This window comes from Tyto alba, unplaced genomic scaffold (genome assembly GCF_018691265.1).
Source record: "Tyto alba isolate M040663 unplaced genomic scaffold, T.alba_DEE_v4.0 Super-Scaffold_42, whole genome shotgun sequence".
NCBI lineage: Eukaryota > Metazoa > Chordata > Aves > Strigiformes > Tytonidae > Tyto > Tyto alba.
In genome coordinates, this window is record NW_024881318.1 from 23,049,123 (window position 1) to 23,071,578 (window position 22,456).

General features: G+C 39.5%; 1 protein-coding gene across 1 annotated transcript in view; it reads left to right on the forward strand.

The window, feature by feature from the left end:
* DDX4 (DEAD-box helicase 4) overlaps positions 1–21,251 on the forward strand; it is a 38,046-nt gene extending 16,795 nt beyond the window's left edge. The window contains exons 7-18 of the mRNA XM_033009202.2: positions 111–200; positions 2,382–2,423; positions 3,628–3,770; positions 4,806–4,958; positions 6,558–6,712; positions 8,187–8,316; positions 9,348–9,514; positions 15,682–15,827; positions 16,584–16,683; positions 18,580–18,850; positions 19,005–19,091; positions 20,640–21,251. Coding sequence (XP_032865093.2) covers positions 111–200; positions 2,382–2,423; positions 3,628–3,770; positions 4,806–4,958; positions 6,558–6,712; positions 8,187–8,316; positions 9,348–9,514; positions 15,682–15,827; positions 16,584–16,683; positions 18,580–18,850; positions 19,005–19,091; positions 20,640–20,717 — 1,562 coding nt within the window. The 3' untranslated portion in view covers positions 20,718–21,251. The remainder of the gene's footprint in view (positions 1–110; positions 201–2,381; positions 2,424–3,627; positions 3,771–4,805; positions 4,959–6,557; positions 6,713–8,186; positions 8,317–9,347; positions 9,515–15,681; positions 15,828–16,583; positions 16,684–18,579; positions 18,851–19,004; positions 19,092–20,639) is intronic.
* Positions 21,252–22,456: the final 1,205 nt, after the last annotated feature.

Consider the following 22,456-nt stretch of genomic DNA (forward strand, 5'->3'; position numbering starts at 1 on the left):
AAAGAATCTGTTGAGGCTGTTGCACTGTAGAGTTTTTGGAGTAAATAATAGTATCTTTAATATTTCATTATACTAATTTTAGACACTATATCCACTACACTGTGTATTAGTTACAGGTATTAAAGATGAGCAAAGAGATGGACCTCAGTCTGACGTTTTTCTTGGCTCTAGAGGAAGAGGAGCATTTGGAGGTCATGCAGGTGAGACTTTGTAGTAGGTGGTAAACCTTTCACATTTCTTCATTGTTGATTTGTGGCAATACAATACCTTCTTAGCTTTGCTGTCTCGCTGTGATTGTTCTCCCTGTCTGAATTAAGAACCTACTGCAAATGCTAGATAGCTTGCTTGCATGCCCACACAAGTCATGCTTGTAACTTGGACAAATTTTAGTAATTGGATTTTCAAAGCTCTTGTCTATAACTTTTTTTCTTGGTTCTACTGCTATTGAGTCAGTTACTACACAGTGAAGCAGAGGTGCTAACTCCAGAATTCCAAGCAAGCCTTGCTCAGTTTTGCAATAGTCACTCTAGACTTTTTCTACTCCCCCTTATAAGGGGAAGTATTGTTTTAGGTTTGTCCAGGCTGACAAGTAAGGTTTGTAGCCCTGAGGCCAGCTCTTCCTGATGGCTTTCCTCTAATGTTGGGTTTTTTGCTGTTTACAAAGGGTTTTTCCCTCATGGTCCCATCTTCCTTTGCCACTGATGCTCCTGTAACCTATGTGTTGTGATAGGTAGAGCATAGTAATCTATCACACAGAGTCCCCATAATTCAAATTAGAAATTCCATTAAACTAGCGTAGTGGGTAGTGGATGGCTGATAATTTTCTATTTAAGAACATTTTGTGTGATACTGGTAAGAGGGTTTTTCACTGTAGAAAAGATAGAATGATTAGTATGCATTTTCAGAAGTGTTCCTTGATAGCCAAAGTGAAATTCACTTGCCTCTGATTTCTTTCAGATGAAGTTTTTCAGACTTTAGTAAAAATAATGATTTTTTTTTTTTTTTTTAGAAACTTAGGTGTTTATAGAGGCAGCATACTAATACTCACAGTGGACATAATTACATTCTTAACGCAGGGTAGTCATTCATTATTTTTTCATGACCATTGCATAAAGTATTAGTATGTGAAGACTGATGGGTATTGTTAGGCAACGGTTGCACTAATTTATATTAACAGCTTTTGTTGTATTTTCTCTTCACTAAGTCTTGTCATCTACATTTCTAGGCTCATTTCTTTTCCACAGGGGCCTTATATTAAAGGGTTGTTTTACCCTTTGAAATCAGCAACACAACTTCCTGCACAGAGTAGTCAGGTGCTACCACTTAGGTTTAAGGCCTTTTCTATTTTGTGTGTAGTAAAAGTAAAGGCCTAAGACAGATTCTGGAAATGCTCCTCTTAATAGCTCAGTCTTAACTACAGTTTTTACATACATAAAATATGGTACTTTCTCAATTTTAAGAATAAATAACTTTATTTTTCAAATGATAACGAAAGCAACAGATACTGTATGTTAATGTCAAAGTCAGAACTCGGGTGGATGTTATAAATGTGTGGCTGTTGAAATAACAGGATAGTTTTCTGATTTAAATTCTTTATGAACTGTTGAAAAATTACTGCGACGACACTGAAGTTTATGGCTATGGCTCTTTTGTTATTTATAAGTTGGTTATATAACATAAAACAAGCATCTTCAGATGTTGTGGAAAAGTTGAATGGTTCTTAAAACCAGGATGGTGTAACAGTAAGCATGTGTGAATTTCTTGTCACTCACAAAATTTCGTTTATCAGTTTTAGGGGAAAAAAATTAACTTAAGAGATAACAAAACAAGGTTATAAAACTGGAATTTCTGTGGCATTTCAATTTCTTGCTATGCTTTTTTTTACTCATGATTCATCTCAGATAAATATAGACAGCTATACCTGCCCTCACAAAGCACATACTGGATTTAGGACAGATCATTCCTCTTGATTGTTTTTAAATACACACACCTTGCTTTATCCAAACATCTTATAAAGGCCATCTTTACATACCTTACTATTAGTTAAGAAAAGACCAGATCTGGTTTGTGAAGTCCCTCAGCAAGATGCCGAGTTTAATTCCTTCATGTTGTTACCGTGAGGTCTTGCGCTCAGTGTTCTGACACCTTCTCTTTCTGCCCTTCAGAACACAAATATGGTGCCTTTGTCTTCTGGCTTTTTGTAACTAAGCTTTTGTTTCTCTACCTAAATATTTCCACTTATGCTGCCAACCATATCGGGGCCCACTGAGTTTAAGTGTCTCTAGGAATTTTTCATTAAGGTTCTTAGATTTTTTTTTTTTTTTTCTCAAATGAGCTTTTTTCCTAAAAATCAATTAACTTTGGAATGCTTTCTTTAACAGCAGCTTACAAAGAATGCAATGAACAAATAGGTTCTGAAAGAGGTAAGTAGCTTCTTCACAAGTAACATAACATGCCAGTTTTAATTTGCTTTTAACTCAAGGAACATTCTCTTACATTAAGTTATTGGAAGTAATGGAGTAAAAAAGAAGGTAGTCATATGGGTAAATGCAAAGCCATCTCAAAACTGTTCATGTAACGAGTTGCCAAGCAAATGTAGGTTAACTCAATACGTTTAAACTTTACTGGGCAACCCAAGTGGATTGTTCTCGCCTAAATAAAGACTAAGTTTTTGGAGTGCTGTAGAATTAATCTGTTGCTGGCTATTTCTCTTAACAGTAAAGCTTATCTACCTGAGACAATAGTATTAGAACTTAATTGACAATAGTGTAGGCATCTAAGTTATGATAGTCATTAAAGTGAACTGTAAAGAACAGTAGATTCTTGGTTTCAGAATAGCATCTGGAAAACAGACTTGCTTTGTTTTACTGGGTGCAACTTAATAGTATTTAATGTTTTATATGTGCAGCATATCAGATTGAAATTTGTGATGAATGACGACTTTCTGACATGTATTGAAAGTGTCAGTTGTGACAATCTAATAGAATGTTTACTTACCTGCAGTGTTTTTTGCAAGTGACTTTAGCTTTATTTTGCCTTTTTCTTACTCCTGAAATGCAAAAAGACAAATAACAAACTCCTGACTTCTGTGTGAATAATTCTGGTTCCTAATCCTTCCTTATTTGAAGTCCTTGTGAAATGGCTTCTTCTGCCAATCTTTTAGTGAGCATCAAATAATTAATTTTATACCTTTTCATAAGTTTATATTGAAAAATACTTTAAGGAATATAGAAATATAAATGTACTGCCATAAACTGATTAATTTTATACTTGTGTATTAAATGGATTGTTATTGAATGGGATAATTTATAGTGTGATGAGTTTTTGTGGTAGAATTGTTTATGGTCATGAAGTAGAGCCTAATTTAATTTTTGTGAGTAGCTCTTCAAAGTAAGGTCTGTGAACAAATGTGAGGGAGGCAAGAATGCCTGACAAAAGCTTGAGTTACTTATAAGTGAGTTTTAGGCCTAGTATTATGAAACCAAGTTCTAGTAGAATTAATTTATGAAATTTCTTGTCTTCCTGGAAAGTAGAAACCTAAATGATGTACCATTGAACTTAAACTATTTTATGTATGGAGCTACCGAAGTTTTCTTGGTCATGAACTTGAGTGGTTGTGTTCTTAAGGTCCAAAGGTGACTTATGTGCCCCCTCCTCCACCTGATGATGAACAAGCCATCTTTGCACATTATCAGATGGGAATTAATTTTGACAAGTATGATGAAAATGTTGTTGAAGTGTCAGGACTTGACCCTCCAGCACCATTACTGGTGAGTGAACACATTAATTTCAGGGTTTATGTTGAGTGTGATTCTGCAAGGATATATACAGAGTCCAATTTTCACTACTAATGACAACAATAATAAAGATTTTAAAACTTGCAGACAGTGCTATGTTGGAAGGAGATGTGCCCGCTTCAAAGATAGAAATCTGAAGTTAAAACTATATAGAAAAACTACAGAAATAACCCAGAGAAAGTAATACTGGATGGACAGGAAGTGTAGTCCTTAAATTGCAGGAAAAAAATAACAGTTTAGATCTTGAAAGAAAGTGGTCTTTGGCAGCAGTTTCTGAGAATGCTGGTAGTGTCTTCTTACTGGGGGACCTATAACAATGTAAATGAGCATCTGTTGGAATAATTCTCAGTTGAGCAAAGGTGTTTTTGAAGTAATTTCTAGGCCTGTTTTCTGTGGCTAGTGTTTATTGTTTAAAAACCATTACATAACTCTTCTCTGCTTCGTAACAGGTGTCTAGTGTTTTCTTTTTGTAAAAAAATGCTACTTTTAGGGAGAAGAATGAGTGTGGGCAGAGGGCATAGTAGCACCTGTGTTGAAAGAGGATATGCAGAGGTTTTTTCACCTATCCAACTTAAACTGATTTTGTTGTGTATAGTGATTTTTTTTTTTCACCCAGGGTAGAAATGTTGCTTTAGCTCACTTACTAGTTCTAGCTCAAAAACTGTGTCTCCTGTGTGAAATGTAACATAAGAATTTCAGTCTTTTTTTATAGCATGCCATGATGTGAGTTCATCTGCTTGAATCCAGATGCATAGCTTTTGAGATGTTTCTGTCAAAGCGAATATGACCGATTATAAAAAAACTTTACTTGAATGGCATGGGCGTGTTGAAGAAATCTTTGGGGCTTTTAACTGTAGGAACTTTGGCACTGTAGGTGACTGGGTGAGACCACCTCAAAAGTGAAAATTTTTCAGTGTTTCGATGTCTATATCCTATGGTAAGTATCTCAGTTTTTAAAGTTTAACTTCTGTGGTTGTGTACTGTTAGTAATAATTTTTTCTTGTACAGGCTTTTGAAGAGGCTAACCTCTGTCAGACTTTAAACATGAACATTGCTAAAGCTGGATACTCTAAACTTACTCCGGTGCAGAAGTACAGCATTCCTATTATACTGGCAGGACGGGATTTAATGGCATGTGCCCAAACAGGATCAGGAAAAACTGTAAGCATTTTCTGTAGTATTCTTACTACTGGCAGTGTGTGACATGGAACTTTAAGGTGGACGCCTCAGTGTTCCATCTTCCAGATACTTCACAGCTTGTTGTCTAATGATTTGACTTGCACTGCAGTGACAAGTGTAGTATTAAGCACAGGTATGAACGACGGATGGATTGTCAAGTTTTTGGGCTGAATTTCTGTCTAACTTCAGTGAACTAGCGTATTGATACAACAGTCTTCAGGGCTGCAGATACAGATTCAGAAGTATAGGCAGTCATAGAAACTGCTGAGATAAAAGCTCAGCAGTTGAAACTTGGGGTTCCTTTGTGTTCTGTGAGTTTTTGTGGTGTTACGGTTTTTGTGTGTTGGTATGTGTGTTTTGACATCTGTGCTTTTGTGGTTTCTTTTTTTGTTGTTTTGTTTTGTTTTTTTTTTTTAAAAAAACTTATGCCAGAATCTAACAGTGTGGTGTGCTGGTTTGTCATCTTTTATTTGATCAAGTCTGAGCTGCACTAGCCTTAGTTTTAGGAGTTACAGTATTAATCATAGAACAGTGAGAGTTGATACTGAATTTACAGTCGTCTCAACTTGTTCAACTGTCCAATGTACCTGAATCTAACTACTGACAGCTCTGTATGAGAATACATAAATATTAAGTATAGCTTTTTGCCATTCAGTGTAGTGTGGAATTCTAGTTTTGTGAAGTAGCTTATTAGTTAGTTGCTTTGAAAAACCTCTTCTGTTCACAGAGAAGGCAATGTCCAAAACTTATGGTACAAATACTCTGAATGTTCTTGGGACTGCTGTACAGATTCTGTTTTGGGGTAACTAGTCTTGCATTGAAGTAAGGGTGCTGGTGCAGCTGTGTTGCAAACTGATCTTACAGTAGTCTGGAGAATGGTGATACATGGTTACGTTAAATCTACTGATGACACTATAAAGCTTGTAAGTAAATCATACAAGAAAGATGGAGAGGGACTTTTATCAGGGAACGTAGTGGTAGGACGAGGGGTAATGGTTTTAAACTGAAAGGGGGAAGATTTAGGTTAGATCTAAGGAAGAGATTGTTTCCTGTTCGGGCGGTGAGGCCCTGGCACAGGGTGCCCAGAGCCGCTGTGGCTGCCCCCTCCCTGGAAGGGGTCAAGGCCAGGCTGGACGGGGCTGGGAGCACCCTGGGCTGGGGGAAGGTGTCCCTGCCCATGGCAGGGGGTCTGGAACTAGATGGGCTTTAAGGTCCTTTCCAACTCAAACAGTTCTATGAGTCTCTGGAATGCTAAGGAGGGCTTTTGATCCTGGGGTACATGATTACCAGTGTATGTCAGCATGATGTGTGTGTGGAACTGCCTGAAGAACCCAGAAGTTAGCGCATGACTGTTCCTGCATTCTTAGTTTCTTATGGTTGAGAGAGATTTTCATCCTTCTGAAACAAGGAGAAATAAGCTTAGGTGTTCTGTAGTGCATTCAGGTCAATCCTTTTGCAGTCTGATTTCCTTGAAATTGATAGTGTGCTGTATCATTCTAGCTTTAAGATTGATATGCACTTTTTCATGTGACTGATGAAAGTTTTAAGACTAAACAGCATAAATACTGATGCTTTTTTTAGGTAGCTTTTCTTCTACCAATTGTGGCCCACATGATGAGAGATGGCATAACTGCCAGTAGCTTTAAAGAGAAGCAAGAGCCGGAATGTATTATTGTTGCCCCAACTAGAGAACTGATAAATCAGATCTTCCTAGAAGCAAGGAAATTTGTTTATGGGTAAGTTTTTGCGCTGTTGCTTGGTATTGATTATTACTTTGAATCAGCAGCGCTCTACTTTTTTTCATTAACACTCAACATATTTTCTGTGCTAACTGAATGATTACAAACACTGGAATTTAGATGGTTATACTGGCTAACAGGTCTCTTACTATATGTCTAGGGATTTAAACTCCTAATCTTCCTGATATTCCAGGTGGGCAGAGAAACACTTAATCAGCTTGAAGAGAAGTACTAAACTTGTGTCACATCTTCACTGATGAGATAAATGAAATTTCTTTAATGAAGTAACTTAAATTTAGCTTGCCTTATGTAATTTATACTTGCTTTTATTTTTGCCTTGACAAAAATCAAGGTATGTGTTAGGGTTTTTTAGATAACTTTCAGTGATGGTTTCTAGTAACTGTACTACTCAGTGTTTCTGGTCTTGGACAGAAATTTCACAGCTCAAGCAAGCTCTATTGGCTCTGCTTCTTCAAAACAGAACAAAAGGTGTAAACTTGTCACTGAGGCCTTTGTTGTGCGAGAATACCTTTGTCCTAGTTAGCAAGTGATCTGTCTGCTGCTAAGTGATAGGTTTCACCAGTGCACAGTAGAATTAAATCTATGTCTGTAACAGCTTGTTACTGTTAGGAGGTGGAGTGAAGAACATCATCAGTGCAAAATCTGGTGGGCTAAATCAGACTTGTCTCTGCCTGTTCAAGCAAAATTATACTTGGAGGCTGCTTCTGCCTTTGGGAAGTAGCATCATGTTTGCATATCTACTTACTAAACATATTACTGAGGATGACCTCTGAATCTCTAAAACTGTTCCAACGATGTAGCTAGTTCTTTTAGTTATGCTACCCTAAACTAGATATAGATTATGTCACAATAAAACAGCTTTTGAATTTAGAAAGTTTCTGCTACAGCTGCCCTGCGGTAAAAGGAAGATAACGTACATTTGTGGGGCAGTTAAACAATATCAGGGGGTGAATCTGTTGCCTCTAAAGAATTGAACGCATATTTCAGTGTGGTTTAGTTGCTTTACAGAGATCCACCTGTGCCTTTTTTTTTTTTTGCACTGACCTTTCAAGGTGTGGAAAGATTACTTCTGAAGCTCTAAAAGCATGTATTTGGTGGTTCTGCTTTTTCTAAGCATGCTGTATAAAAGGGGACAGTATCTAACACCATTTTGGCTCTTACTGCCAGTAACTCAGCTGAATGGAGAGGGAAGAAAGCAGGTGAAATGCAGTGTTCTTTCAGAGTAAGCCACCTGTGCAGCCTCTACTATGTATGAATGAGAACTTTGAGCTTATGGTGAGTGAGTTCTTGGTCTTGGCTCCAGCTTTTGGTTATAAGCTGTGCTGTGTGGTGAAGGAATTGAACCACTCTAAGCTGGTTTATGGTAGGTATGATGACATTTTACATATTCTCATGAAACAATAATGTTTGCGTACTTACATAATTAATCATTTTTTTTTCTATATTTTAGAACTTGTATAAGGCCTGCTGTCATCTATGGAGGTACACAAACAGGCCATTCAATTCGTCAGGTAATACAAGGTTGTAATATACTATGTGCCACTCCAGGAAGGCTTCTAGACATCATTGGAAGAGAGAAGGTAATATGTTAAAACTTAATCTGAATTCCTTAAACACCCTTAGTTTTTTACATACTCATTTTCACTCTTCAAATTCAATGGAAGCAAAGACAGAGCCATGAAAACCAGTCAGTATGCTGCCTTTGTACAGATACTTAAAATACAAGTGAGCTTTTCTTGGAACATCTAAATACCATGACGTTTTTAAGAGTAGTGGAAGTCCAGATCTCTTCAGTCCCTTTCAGGGCCAGCTGGAAAATACCAGTCTAAATCAAACTGGCTGCAGTGTTCTTGTCAATTAAATTTTATAATATAAATACATGGAACACCTTCTCTCAGTTCTCATGGAAAACTCCATAGCATATTTTCACTTGATACTCTGTCTTGCTACAATAATATTAAAACACTCAAAGAATTAATATTAGCATAGTTCCAGACAGATAAAAGCTAATTTTATTCAAAAATATAAAAAACTCCAGGTGTAATACTGAATTTGAATTTTTATTTTTCCAGACACTATAAGTTCAAATCAAAATTGCTACATAGTAAAATGGTGGCTCAGTGATCTTGCACTGGACAAATGAAATTTGGGAAACTTCTTAGTAATAAACTGGAGATTGGCTTTCTGTGATTGTTAGGCTTCTAGTCAAAACGACAGTCTCCATCAGGAGCAGTGAAGTTGTAATGTCCTTAATTCTTTCTGAACGAGTTTTTTGAGAATATATGAGGGTTATATGAGAATCTTACTAAAACTCAGACATAATTTCAAAATAGATGTGCTGAATAATAGTCGATCTATAGGCTCTGTCTTGTTTTACATTGCTGAACCAACTTCTGAAGCACTTCAGTGTGTGCATACTACTAGAATTAGTGCAGATTCAAAAATTAACTAGAGGTTGACATGCAAATGGAATAATGCACATAGGCTTTTATTTGTGAATAATTAACTTCCACTAGAAAGAAATAAGAGGTAGATTTTGGCAATTAGGACATTCTGTAAGTGTATACTGTCAGTGAACCAATACAGTTTTTCTTCACGGAAATACTTGCAGATTGGTTTGCATCATGTGAAATATTTGGTGCTAGATGAAGCAGACCGCATGCTTGATATGGGTTTTGGGTTAGACATGAAGAAGCTGATTTCTTACCCAAGTATGCCACCAAAAGACGAACGCCAAACACTAATGTTTAGTGCCACTTTTCCTGAAGCAGTTCAGAGGTGAGTAAAATAAAACTGGAATTATATCTGAAGATGTACTTGTAGAGTTAAATGCCAGAGTTAAGAGCATGCCTTGTTTAAAAGCTTATAATCTTGATAGAAGATACTGAAAAGCTATGGTTAACATTCCTTGTTGAAGACTTCCCTTTTTTAGGTAGCAGTACTAGTAGTTTGCATAATTAGCTGCTTAATTTAAGTGGCGACTTTAAAGCAATTTATGAAGTTTGTCTGAAGGCTTTTAAATTCCACTTCTTCAGAAGGCCTTATACTGCCCCAGTTTCTTTCTTGTCCCTCTCACACCACATCTGTGCAAGTTCAAAACCAGTGATCTTGCTGTTTCGTAAGCAGCACTGGTACTGCTGTTTTTGGCACCAGGATATAATATAAGTAGACATCCCAATTATTGCTCAATTCACCAGCCTTTCTGATACATAATTCTTATTTACATGCATAAGTGCTTTTTGTTTTCTATAGTTTTAAAGCTTCCACAAATGGATTTAGTATATATCTTACAGCTCTACTACTTACTACCTTTAAAGTTCCACTTTCCAGACTCTGAGAGAACAGTCTTCAACAGGTGGTAGTCGGTTTGTTGAGCCTGGGAGTAATAGAACAATGCACACCATTCCCTGTAGGTGGATGGAAATTATTCAGTAGTTCTAGTTTTGGAGAGACAGGCATCTGAATACTCATTCTGAAATCAGAGGAGTCTAAACTTCAATTTGAGCAGCTGGCAGTTTTGGTGGCTTTCATGGTAGGCATACTGCTGTAATATCACTGAAAAGTAACAGCATATTGCAGTTTGAGAGCATGTAAACTGGTAAGACCATTGCAGTGAATTAAGTTGGTACTTCAGTGAATCATATCTTGAGAACTTCTGGCCTTTTAAAAGCCTGAAAGATCTTTTTCGAGGTGGGGAGAAAACATCTTCAGTAGTTGAGTCCTGAATGAATGAGGGGAATGGTGTGCTTTTTGCCATTGGGTCAGTTAATACTGACAGCTGTTGGGGAGATGAACTGCCTTTCTTTAAGTTGCCTGTTGTGTCTTTGCTTCCTCAGCCAAGACTTCTTTTGTAGAGGTTTTTGTATTGGAAGAAGAATGAAGTAATAACAGCCTTGTTCTTGCAGCTGGGAGTCAAGTATTCAAATGATACTATATATATGTGTGGTTCATGTTCATTCCATGTATTTACTGTTTGTGCAGGAATGTTGTCTCACTTTGCATTGCATCTGGGAAAAAGATCAGATGTGTCTCACTTTAAGATGCACAGTGTGCTCTGACTGGCTCAGGTTTTGTGGTTGAGAGGAACCTTGATTCCTTGATATCTTGATTTGTTGTCTTTATAAGTGTGTTTTTGCTAATGCTCTTGCTACATGTTTTTGCTATATACTGAGGGATGAGTACTCTAATTACCAGCATCTGAAAGGAGGAGATTCTTTCAACTGTTCAAGACTTTGCTTCTGTTTAATGGAAAAAAACATGTCTACCTCTCTATTCTGAGTCTTGCAGGATTTACAAGTGTTGGTAGAAGTCTTCAGAAACCTGAATACTTGGATCATGGTTTGGAAGTGCATAATGGTATTCTTGTGCCCCTTTGATATGGGAATGCTTAAAGGTGATGTCATTTTAGTGAATGAAAACCCTTCTTGTTTGGAGTCACCTTCTTCCTGGATTTTACTGCCTTTCTGATTCTGGCATCAAGAAAGCTCATGTTTTCCTATACTCCACTATAAAGCCAACTTTGGACAGTGTACTACTTTGGTAGTAAAGAACAAGGCCCTTTCTTTAGCCCTGCTGGGTTCAGGTGCTTCTATTCAATGAGTGTAATCAGGTTTGGTGTTAACATACTGTTTGGTTTTGTACCTGAATTTGAGTTTCTGCTGTTACATAAACATTTGGTCTGATCATCAAGGCTCTTCCTGTGCACGAGTTGAGAACACCATGCATTTCCTAGCTGACTGGTAAACTTCAGCTTAGCATTTGAGGCTTTATATTTCCAACTAAAAGGTCGTTTCTTCTCTTCCTTGCTGGTTTTTGTTCACTGTGCGGTTTTCAGAGAGTTTAAACTTGTCCTTTTCTTTCAATTTAGAACTATGTCTCTGTGATCTTAAACCAGTCAGCTCTTAAGACCAAACACATGTAAATCTATAGTAACTTTTATTTGCTATCAAAACCACCTTTTCAGTGGTAATTACACCTGTAAATCATATGGGAGATTCAAGTCCTTAAGGGAGTCCTTTAATATTTTTTAAGACTTTTTTAGAATTTGTTCTAAAACTTGAGATTGCCTGTTTTCAGTTAAAGGCTGACTTGCTTACCATCTGAATTTTACTGCAGTGGAAGCTTTGTGTAGACTTGTTGGAGAATGGCTCAGAGACAAGGGTCCTGAGCCCACCGAGCAGTTGTATGATCAGAGCCTGTTCTAGGGGCTGATGCTGGGCCTCACTAGGGTTTGCCTGCAGCTGCTCCCAGCTGCTGATACAGGAGGAATGTCAGGGACGCTTCGGCCTTGTGTACCGTGGTGTGTCGAAAACAGGTTAAGGGGAATTAGGAATAGTGGTCTGAGAAACCTAGTGTTATGAGAAGCTTGTGCTGTTAGCTAACTGCAAGTAGGTGGACCGTGCGAATACGACCTTTAGAGCTTAAGCCAATCAGCTAGTGACTAGTAGGCATAATAATTATCGTTGTCTGTATAAATATATGTACCCTGGACCAATAAAGGGACACGATAGTTGATGCTCTATCACCCACATTGAACACGTCTCGGCGTGTCGTTCCTCCGTCAGCCGCAAGATGGCGCCCGAGCAGGGACCTGCATAGAAGAAGAACACGGGCGGAGCGGCGGAGGCGGGGAAGCACCAGATACAGCAGCGTCCGGGGGATCAGAAACGGATCCGGAGAAGCACCACATACAGCGCTTTTTAGAAAAGCGGGGAGTAGATTGTATAAAATCACTCACGGGATTAGTAGCATTAGGACGGGTCAAAGGATGTTTTCAAAATCCTAATTCTCTTTTTGATGTCGAGGAGTGGAGACGATTAGGTGATATTTTATGGGATATGGTAATTGACGAGGATAAAGCTGCAAGGAAAATGATGAAACGGTGGCAGGACATGATGAATAATAGTAGGCGGTATCAGCTTGAAAAGAACCTTGCAGCTGTGGCAACTACAAAGTTGGGGGGGTAAAGTTCCACTGTTACCCCAGAAGGTGATGCATCCGGACCTGTGCTCTTTGACAGTGATCGTATGCCTGTACCATTAACAGGAGTGCCTGTTTCAGTTAACATAAGTAGGGGAAGTCCGGAGGCCAGCCCCCCTCCAGTGCCCTTACAGTCATGCCCCTCCCACCCCCCCTACCTCGGAGCGGGAGAGGGACGATGGCCCCTCGCTAATATGTAGCCAACAGGAGTGGCACGCAGTAGGTGATTCATTGTGGGACGAGACTATCACTGGAGGCAATAAAGGCAGTGAAGCACGACAGCAAGGGCTGGTCTGGCGAACGATTGTAAAAGCTCTGGGGGAGATGCAAGCAGAAAAGAAAGTATCCGCTGCTGCTATTGAGACTATTGGCGCTATACCATCCCCACCGGTCCCTTCCGAAACCAACCGTCCGTCCCGATTAGCCACCTTCTTCGGGTGTAATCAACAGCTCCGCTCTATTAAGGACATGTCACCAAGTGTTCCTGTTTGCTCCACCGCGCAAGAAGCCGCAGAGGAATCAGGCGGCGCGGGAGAACAAGGGGGGCGCGGTGTGCCGCCCCCCCCTCCGCCCCCCCCCCCCCTCCGGATGGTTCCGCCCCTGACGGCGCGTCAGCGTCTGGCGGCGGCTCTGTCCGAATTAAAGCAGCAGGGTCACACATCGGTAAGGGACAGGGACAAAGTCCGAGAACTTGAAAGAAATTTACAGAAGTTAAGCTACAGAACAGAACTCTGCATTTACAATTACAAGACAAGGAAGCGCTGCCGGCAGCCCCGACACACCCATTCCCATCACCCTTATCAGAACCAGCTCTGCTTTTAGCTCAGTCCTGATAGAGTGGGATGATTTGTGGTGCCTTGTTAAAAGGGGAATGGCATGCTGCTGGAGCCTTGGACTGCCCAGTAGTGACAACGAATGGGGGACAGCCGGGAACACAAGATCACAAGATTCTCCTCGGGGGGTCTGGAGACTCCTTACGAACTTTAGAACTCTGAACTGTCATCTGGGTGTTTCAACATCAACACTGGTATCAAGAACTTGTTCATGTAGTATCAGATTCATTGTATGTTGTGGGTACAGTTCAATGTTTAGAACATAGCATGGTGAAACCTGTGTTAAATTCTGTATTGCATACTCTGTTGTTACAATTGCTGACGCTTTTAAAACTGTAAGGGTGGTTTTCTCGCTACATAAGACTGTATAGGACTGGAACATGGACTGACAGAATGGTTACGAGACTTGGGAATTTGGAAAATGGACTGATACTGGTTACAAATCTACAAAACTTGGAAATTAGTGGGTCTTTAAAAGCTTTGTTGATGCATGGACTGGTAATGCTGATTGTCATTATGATTGTCATGATGGTATTGGGGTCTGTGTGGAAATGCTTTATGAATGCTATGAATCGAGCATTAAAAGGAGTCTGGATTGTCCAAAAAGGAAAAGGGGGAAAACCTGGTAGGAATTTTTTTGGGGGATCAGGGTCATGCACTGATCCTACAGGGTTTGGACAATCCAGGCTGGGTCTCTGAGAAGAAAACTGCCCCGTGGTAATCCTGCCGTTGAGGTCACCTGGAAGGGCAAGAATGAGGAAGTCAAGCTGGTGCTTCCTTCCTGTTTGAATGCCTGGATGCACTAACTGCAAAGTAGATTTAGTTTGTTCACGCATGCTAATGATGCAGACCTATCACAGCACTCCCGGGTGTGTGATAAGTGCCTTTAGCCAATAGATTGTAAGCCTGCATGCTTAAGTTGTGCCTTGTCATGTATTAAGAAAATCTTTGAACAAACGTTAGGGCAGGCTCTGCTCGTACAAAATGAAAAAGGGGGAATTGTTGGAGAATGGCTCAGAGACAAGGGTCCTGAGCCCACCGAGCAGTTGTACGATCAGAGCCTGTTCTAGGGGCTGATGCTGGGCCCCACTAGGGTTTGCCTGCAGCTGCTCCCAGCTGCTGATACAGGAGGAATGTCAGGGACGCTTCGGCCTTGTGTACCGTGGTGTGTCGAAAACAGGTTAAGGGGAATTAGAAATAGTGGCGTGAGAAACCTAGTGTTATGAGAAGCTTGTGCTGTTAGCTAACTGCAAGTAGGTGGACCGTGCGAATACGACCTTTAGAGCTTAAGCCAATCAGCTAGTGACTAGTAGGCATAATAATTATCGTTGTCTGTATAAATATATGTACCCTGGACCAATAAAGGGACACGATAGTTGATGCTCTATCACCCACATTGAACACGTCTCGGCGTGTCGTTCCTCCGTCAGCCGCATAGACTGCATATGAAGCGCACTTGTCTATCGATAGGTTATTACAGCTAGTAAAACTGTGAAGTTATTACAGGGCATTCCAAGGAATTACCTGTTTTGGTGAGTTTGATCTCTTAGATAAGGTCAGCTGTGTAAGGGATAACTGAAGAGGAACGCCGTCTGAACAAAGCTTGACTTCTGCTTATGGCAGCTGGTAAATAAATGCTGTGTAATAAATTGTGTTTTTAAGCAGTGCTTTTGTTGCACAGTTGGAAAGGTTCATGTAGTCTTTTGGAGGCCTGTTTTGAACACTGGCCTGTGTAGAATTCTCCCATGTCCATCCACCTAGTGATGATACCGTGCCCTGAGAATGGTTCTGTGAGCATGTATGCCAGTAATGAATGCATTTTATTATAAACATTTATGTGGAACTGAGATGGCTAGAAAATGCAGTGTTTGTATTATGGAAAGCTGCAAGGACATAATCAGTCTGTGCACCTTTGTATTGAACAGGGGTTTTTTTGCACAGATGTCTGGAAAACAATACGGACTCTTTCAGCTTTTTAAAAAATGCACGTGACTGCTTATATCATTTGCCGTGTTGAGGAATGATACAAGTATTTGTTGGTGAGGGTTGCTTAAATGTAAATGAAGTTACTTGATCTTAAGTGAAACTAATCTGTGTAACAGACTTTGTTGTTCATTTCTGTTTCTTTTAAAGGCTGGCTTGTGAATTTTTGAAAACTGATTATTTATTTGTTGTGGTTGGACATGTGGGTGGAGCTTGCAGTGATGTTCAGCAAAATATTCTTCAGGTTCCTCAGTATTCCAAGAGGGATAAACTCATAGAAATCCTACAAAGTATAGGTAACTTTCCTTATTGCTTATTGTTTTCCTGCAAAGACAGAATTTGTTTTTAAACTTGTGCTCTTGCTATTGACCGGTTGTGATTCCATTCTATTGTGTGTTACATGCTTTACAAGACTACTCATTGAAGCTTGAAGCAGAACTTAGAGTTCTAGGCTTTTAAGCATATTTGTGTTACAGCTATTTGTCAAGGTTTCATCTTTATTGAGTACTAGCAGACAGGTTTCCCGGGTGGTTAGGTTCTTTATATGGTTAATTACAACACATCTGGGGGGGTATAATCCCAATATTATAGGTATATAAAACTTATGTGAACGTTTGGGCCTATATTTTATTAATGGCTGGGATTTTTCCATTTTTGCTCTTGAATGTATTGTAAGTTCTAATGCTGAAAACTTAAGAGGATGGAATTAAAAAATGGTCTGTGTACCTTGCTGTTCAGTGCTCAGAATGGCATGCCAGTTTTAGCCATGTGCTATAGAAAGGGGTTGCATGCTTATTACAGAGAACAACGTTTTTTCCTCTTATTGAGGAGAAAAATGCAACGCACTTGTCTTCACTTAGGTTTCTGTGTTGATCTAAAAATTGATGGGTTGAATTTAATTAGTTCAACACAGGCAAGAAATTGCATGCATATCTTGAAAACTATTCAAAACTCGTTCTGATATTAGGTGTTTATATAAGTAACTGCAACTGTGAATAATGAAAATACATCAGTTTCAAACTGCAATGGATTTGAACTCTTGTTTAACATAGGTCATGAAAGAACCATGGTGTTTGTGGACAAAAAGAAAAAAGCAGACTACATTGCAGCCTTTCTTTGTCAAGAAAAAATATCAGCCACTAGCATCCACGGGCAAGTATTTTTAAAGTGAAAGTCAGGTAATAGTATTAAGTGCAAGTCACTTAATATTGTATCTTAAGAGAAGCTTTTGTTGAGATGTCATGTTTAGCCATATCTGTGTGACTTAGCTTCCCTTGTTTCAGAGAGCCCTATAATCTTCAACAGCGCTGCCAAACTGAGAATGTAGTGTTTCTGAAGTCCAGTTCTCTCAGCATGTACTGAGCATGCATCTCTTTGGTTGACCACACTGAGTGCTATATATGAACTAGAGAATCTTATGTCTACTGCTTAAAAAAGAGTATATAATAAATTCAGTAGAACCAGCTGTTGTTTATAGGTAGCTTTTGTCATCATTTGTGTGACCAAAACCAGACCATTTAGTGTTACTGATGAGATGATATTCATAAATTCAAGTGGCAGTCGTGGATCTTCCACTTTATCTTAGGTTTCCTCAGTAATGAGAAGTCGAGTCATGTACCATACAGATTTCTGATGCTGTAATTTCTGCCTCCTTATTGTGTGAATGGACATAGAATTTGTATGGAGATCCATCTAAAGAGAAGATGCTTCTAACTTGTGTTTGTAGTCTTACTAGTGTTGCATGCCTGAACAAATGGTGAGAAACAAGGTGAAATAGTTGCTAATTCCAGGTCTAAACCCACTGAAAAGGAGGATCTGTCTTTCACTTAATAAGCTGGAATGTAGTTCAGTGGTTTGGTTATATGTCAAAACATAGGGCAACAAACTGAATTTTAAGATTCCCAGTAAACTGTAGCACATCCCAAATGTGATTTTTGCAGTCTTTTTCATTATGTAATTGGAGGAAGGGACCTGAATTTTTGCCAGTAGAAGGATATTTTGGGCAAGTGTTCTGACAGACATCAGAATAGTAAGGTCATAGATAGGTCAAAATGATCCTAGTACATAGAAGATGCTTGTGTGTACCCTGTGTCCTGTCAATTTCAGATGTATGTGAAGGGTCATTTTGAGAAGATATGGCCCTGTTGTGGCTAACCTGAATTGCTGTCCCACAACCTGTCTTGGGTGGGAGGTGGTTCTTAACACATTTCTGTAGAATTATAACACTGAGATAATGTATACTTACAAAGGGAATAACTGGTTCCATGGAAGCTGCTAAACTGTCATGATTGTTACTGATTTCTGATTCACTTAGTTTTTTTTTTGTTTGGTTTTTTTTTTTTTTTTGAGTTGAAGCTAGTTAGGATAGCTCTTCTCTGGAATAGTTGTTATACCAGACTTCACAATGTCCCATGTTAGATTCAAAAGAGCACTGTTTTTTAGTTTGTTCTCTCTAGAGCTCTCTAGTTTCTTCTCTCATTTGGACAAGAAAACATGTGTTAAACTCTGATCTAAGGTAAGTACTGGATAATCTGTAAACAGTCTTTAAAAATACAAACCCCAGAGCAAATCTAGTTTTCTTCTGATGATGATGAGCAAAAGGCAAGTTCTGTACTGTTGGCTGGCCACACTTTCTAGTATATCTGAAGAATGACCTATGCAGGAGTCTACTTGGACTTCATCTTTGCTATTCTGGCTCCCTGCTATAAAGCAGGAGGAAAGCACTTATGGCATAAAGAAACAGTTAAACAAGTGGATCTTCTTCAGGCGGTGCTGAGGTAGATACACATCTATCTCTATTTCTTTTAATGAAACTAATTTCTCTAGGGACTTAGGTTAAAATAGTTACTTGTGTCTTACTGCTAATCAGTGAAAAACTCAGAAAACCTGTTGGTAGTGTGTGGGTTGATAACTTTTCTTTTTTGACATCCTGTCCCCCTGCTCCAAGAACTACTACTTCTGTCCTTGAATCATGACCTTTTAACTTGTATCTTAAATAATGCTACAGAGTTTTCAAGGTATGCATTGTAACCATTTATTTCTTTATAGAGATAGAGAACAGAGAGAAAGAGAGGTAGCTCTTCACAATTTTCGTTCTGGAAAATGTCCAGTTCTCGTGGCAACGTCAGTGGCAGCAAGAGGTCTGGATATTGAAAATGTTCAACATGTTATTAATTTTGATCTTCCTTCCAACATTGAAGAGTATGTACACCGAATTGGACGAACTGGTCGTTGTGGAAATACAGGCAAAGCAGTTTGCTTCTTTGATACCAGTTCAGATGGCCATCTTGCACAATCTTTAGTTAAAGTGCTTTCAGATGTAAGTTTTAAATCTTAGTGCTTAACTTCTTCTGTTCTTTAGGATTTCACTTCAATGCACTGAGCAACTATTATTCTTTGGTACAGTTATGAAACTCTTAATATCAATTGGTAAAGCAGTCAAAATGTCTAAATTCACTTTTCTAATTATGTAGGCTCAGCAGGAAGTTCCTGTTTGGTTGGAAGAAATTGCTTTTGGTTTTCAAGGAGGAAAAGTTAATGCATCAGTTAGTGCCCAAACGGTAAGCCTGGAAATGAACTGGAGGTCTTGGCTTTTGGAACTTTGCCTCAGTATAAAAGTGTGTTTAGAAGTATATATCCAGAGTAATGCCACTGAAGTGTTTTTGGCTGTAACTGTGACCCTTATCTTAGTTGTACATCTTCAAAATGCTCAGTATTTCTGAAACAAATTTTGGACAACTTGATTGACTTGGACTGTTATAGGGTGGCCTTACTAACTGCATTGGTCTTGATCTATAGTGTCAAGAATTACTTTGTGGAAGAAAAGGTGAGTGCAAACATATGCAAAGGCTGTAGTTCCAGAAGTTTCTCTACTGTAGGGTAGGAGCAAATAGTTGCTACTTACACGGTCACTGCTTGTTATGAATTGCTCAATCAGGTAATTCATTTGACTAAAAACTTCAGCTAATTATGGTTAGAAAAATGCCTCAATCTGATCCATGTTAAAACTGTTCTTAATGTCTGTGATTAAGAGACCAGAAGGCTCCTCCTTGTGTTTCTGGAACCAAGTGTTAAAATACAGTTCGAGTAAATGATAGCCTAGGTGGCATACCTCTCAAATCACTCTACAGACAGTAGTTTAGGATTTAAACTATATGCCTACTCCTACTTTGCTTTTTTTTTTTTTCAACTGATGTTTGATACTTCTTGCTTTTATCTACTTGGATTTTAATGCCTTCATCAAAAGCTTTTCCTTGATCTCTTGCTTCCATAAGAACTTTATCACATCTCAGTTGCATTCCAAATGTCAATACTCTATCTTGGAGATCACAGGAAAAATAATTACTCTCACTGCTTACACAATGTCTGAAGCTCAAGTTCAAGCTCAGACCTTTCTTTCAGTAACTATCTTTTTTCATGCCATACCATGGTTTGAGCCCAGAGGGTAACTGAGCACCACACAGCTGTTCACTCACCCCTTCCCCTCTCAGGAATGGGAAAGATGAAATGAAGCAGAAATAGCTCAGGAATCCAAATATCGTTCACCCATAACTTCATGGGCAACAGACACGACTTGTTAGGGGGAGAAAAGAATAGGTCCCTTTAATACAAATGCTAACAAAAGACAACATTTAACAGACAAGGTGGGACAATGAGAAGTTACAGCACATTAATAAACACCTCCCCTTGCCCCTCCCTTCTTCCCGGGCTCAGCTCTGCTCCCCATCTCTCTCCTTCCTCCCCCAGCAGCGCAAGGGGCAGGGGATGGGGTTACAGTCAGCTCATTGCTCCTTCCTTCTCAGGAGATGGGGTGAACACTGCATATTGCTCCCCTCTCGCTGCAGACACGCCTCCATGAACCTTCTCTGGTGTGAGTCTTTCCCACAGGATGCAGCCGATCCCAAGCTGCTCTCACACCCGCGTGTTGCAGTCTTCCCAGCGCCAAACTACAGTGGGGTGGGCCACTTCTCCCCTCAGAATCCTGAGCACAGATGTGCTTCCTTTAAGACACATGCATGCAGAAAGCTAAAATTGTTCTGTAGTGACTTTTACCATTAAGTGATTGGAAGTGTTAACTATTCTAAACTAGTACCTGTTCTGTTTCCTAGAATTACAGAGGCAGAGGAAGCATCAACCCAGGAGGAATGAAGATGTATTCTGCAGATGCATTGGAGTCATGGGATTAAAACTACTTCACTACCGAACTAGGTTGTATTCTGTTGTGTTTTCAGTGAACTGTTGTACTTAATGTGCCTTACTGTTGAGTTTATGGAACATGTAACGTTTAAGGGAGTAGCTCGTATTGTGTACTAAAGCTTTCAGCATTGTATATGTACTCTGTTAAGATCTTGAGTGGTAATCATCACAATGGAGGAAATGAAAAACAGTTTTTTAGGAAACGCTTCAGGTATTAGGTGTTAAAATTTTCAGTTAGTGTTTAATGCCTGGTAGCTGGTATGCTGTTATAAAAATGTTTTGGTTTTGTATCTTTTTTTCCCCCTGAATTTACTGCTTAGTTATCAAAATTTTGCATGGAAGATAGTCCTGTGAAGACCTAGTTTGGGAAAGAGCTTTTTCCACAGGGCTCGTCTAAACTTTATGTTCATTCTGGTTTGTAACAGGTCAGTTATAAAATCTGAATCTAGGCTTGACATGACTTAATCTTAAGGATCTGTTAACTACCTTGTAAACAGTTACTTAATAAAAGCTTGAGGAGTGCATATTAATGGTTGCTTCTACATCAGATATATAAAAAGCATGTCGTTGCAGTTTCATGAACTGGTGTTATTTTGACAGGCACTCCTTCACCCCTAGGGAGATAAAGAAGAAAAAAGAAAAGGATTTGGAATCAAGATAAGGACAGGAAGGGACAACTAATTAACCCATCACAGCTCATGGGCAAAAGACAGACATGTTAGGGGAAGAATAAAGAACATCAAATTAGTTTAATTTAAACACCACGTAAACAATCAGTGTAGGACAGTGAGAAATAAAACCACATCTTAAAAACACCTTCCCCCTAATGCTCCCTTCTTCCCATGCTCAGCTTTGCTCCTGATTTCTCTACCTCCTTCCCCCCCTCAGGGTATGGGGGTTGTGGTCAGTTCATCACCCACTGTCTCTGCTGCTGCTTCTTTCTCACAGGGGAGGGCTACTTGCACTCCTCCTCTGCTCCAGTGTGGGTCCCCCCTGCACATTTCAATCTTCCCATCACATTTTGCTGCTGGGAACTGTAAGTGCTCAAATTGTTCAACATGGTCTTTTAGAAGCACTGCGTGAAAAACAAAACATGGTGGAAAAGTTTCACAAAGCACTTCATAACAATGTCAGCATACTTCAGAAGAAAGTCTGTTCATAGCTGCTACAGTGGCTGGTCCTAAGCTCCCCTGTGGGAGACTGGCAGTCTACACTTCCTCTGGTTGTTCTAGGTAGAACCCTCAGTGAACTAAAATGTCATCACCAGCAGATGGAGTTCACATCACTCACAGTCAGCTGTTAATAACAGGTGGTAAATTCAGTATGTTTTGGGGGCTGCCAAGCAACATGGCAATACCTTGTTGCTGCTCTGGCTGAAAGGCCAGAGTTCTCGCTGAAGTTCTTGGTGGGCTGATTCTTGATTGTACCAATTTAGCCTTAGCTTGCTTTCTGGGATCTGGCCCTTCTGTATGAGGGGGTCGTAGCTGAACCTCCTCTGAGGTTTTTCTGCAGAGACAAGGTGGTTTCAGGAGTTGTCAGCAAAGCTTTGTGTCTGAACTGCCCTGCTTTTTATCGGTATGCGTCATCCAATTGACGTGAGAGGCAATGGGAAGTAGAATATATATGAACATGGTGTGTTGGCCCAGGCTAGCAGCCAAACTCTTGCCCAGCTGCTCACTTGCTCCCAATCATTCCACCTCAGCAGGCCAGAATAAAGAAAAAGAGGAAC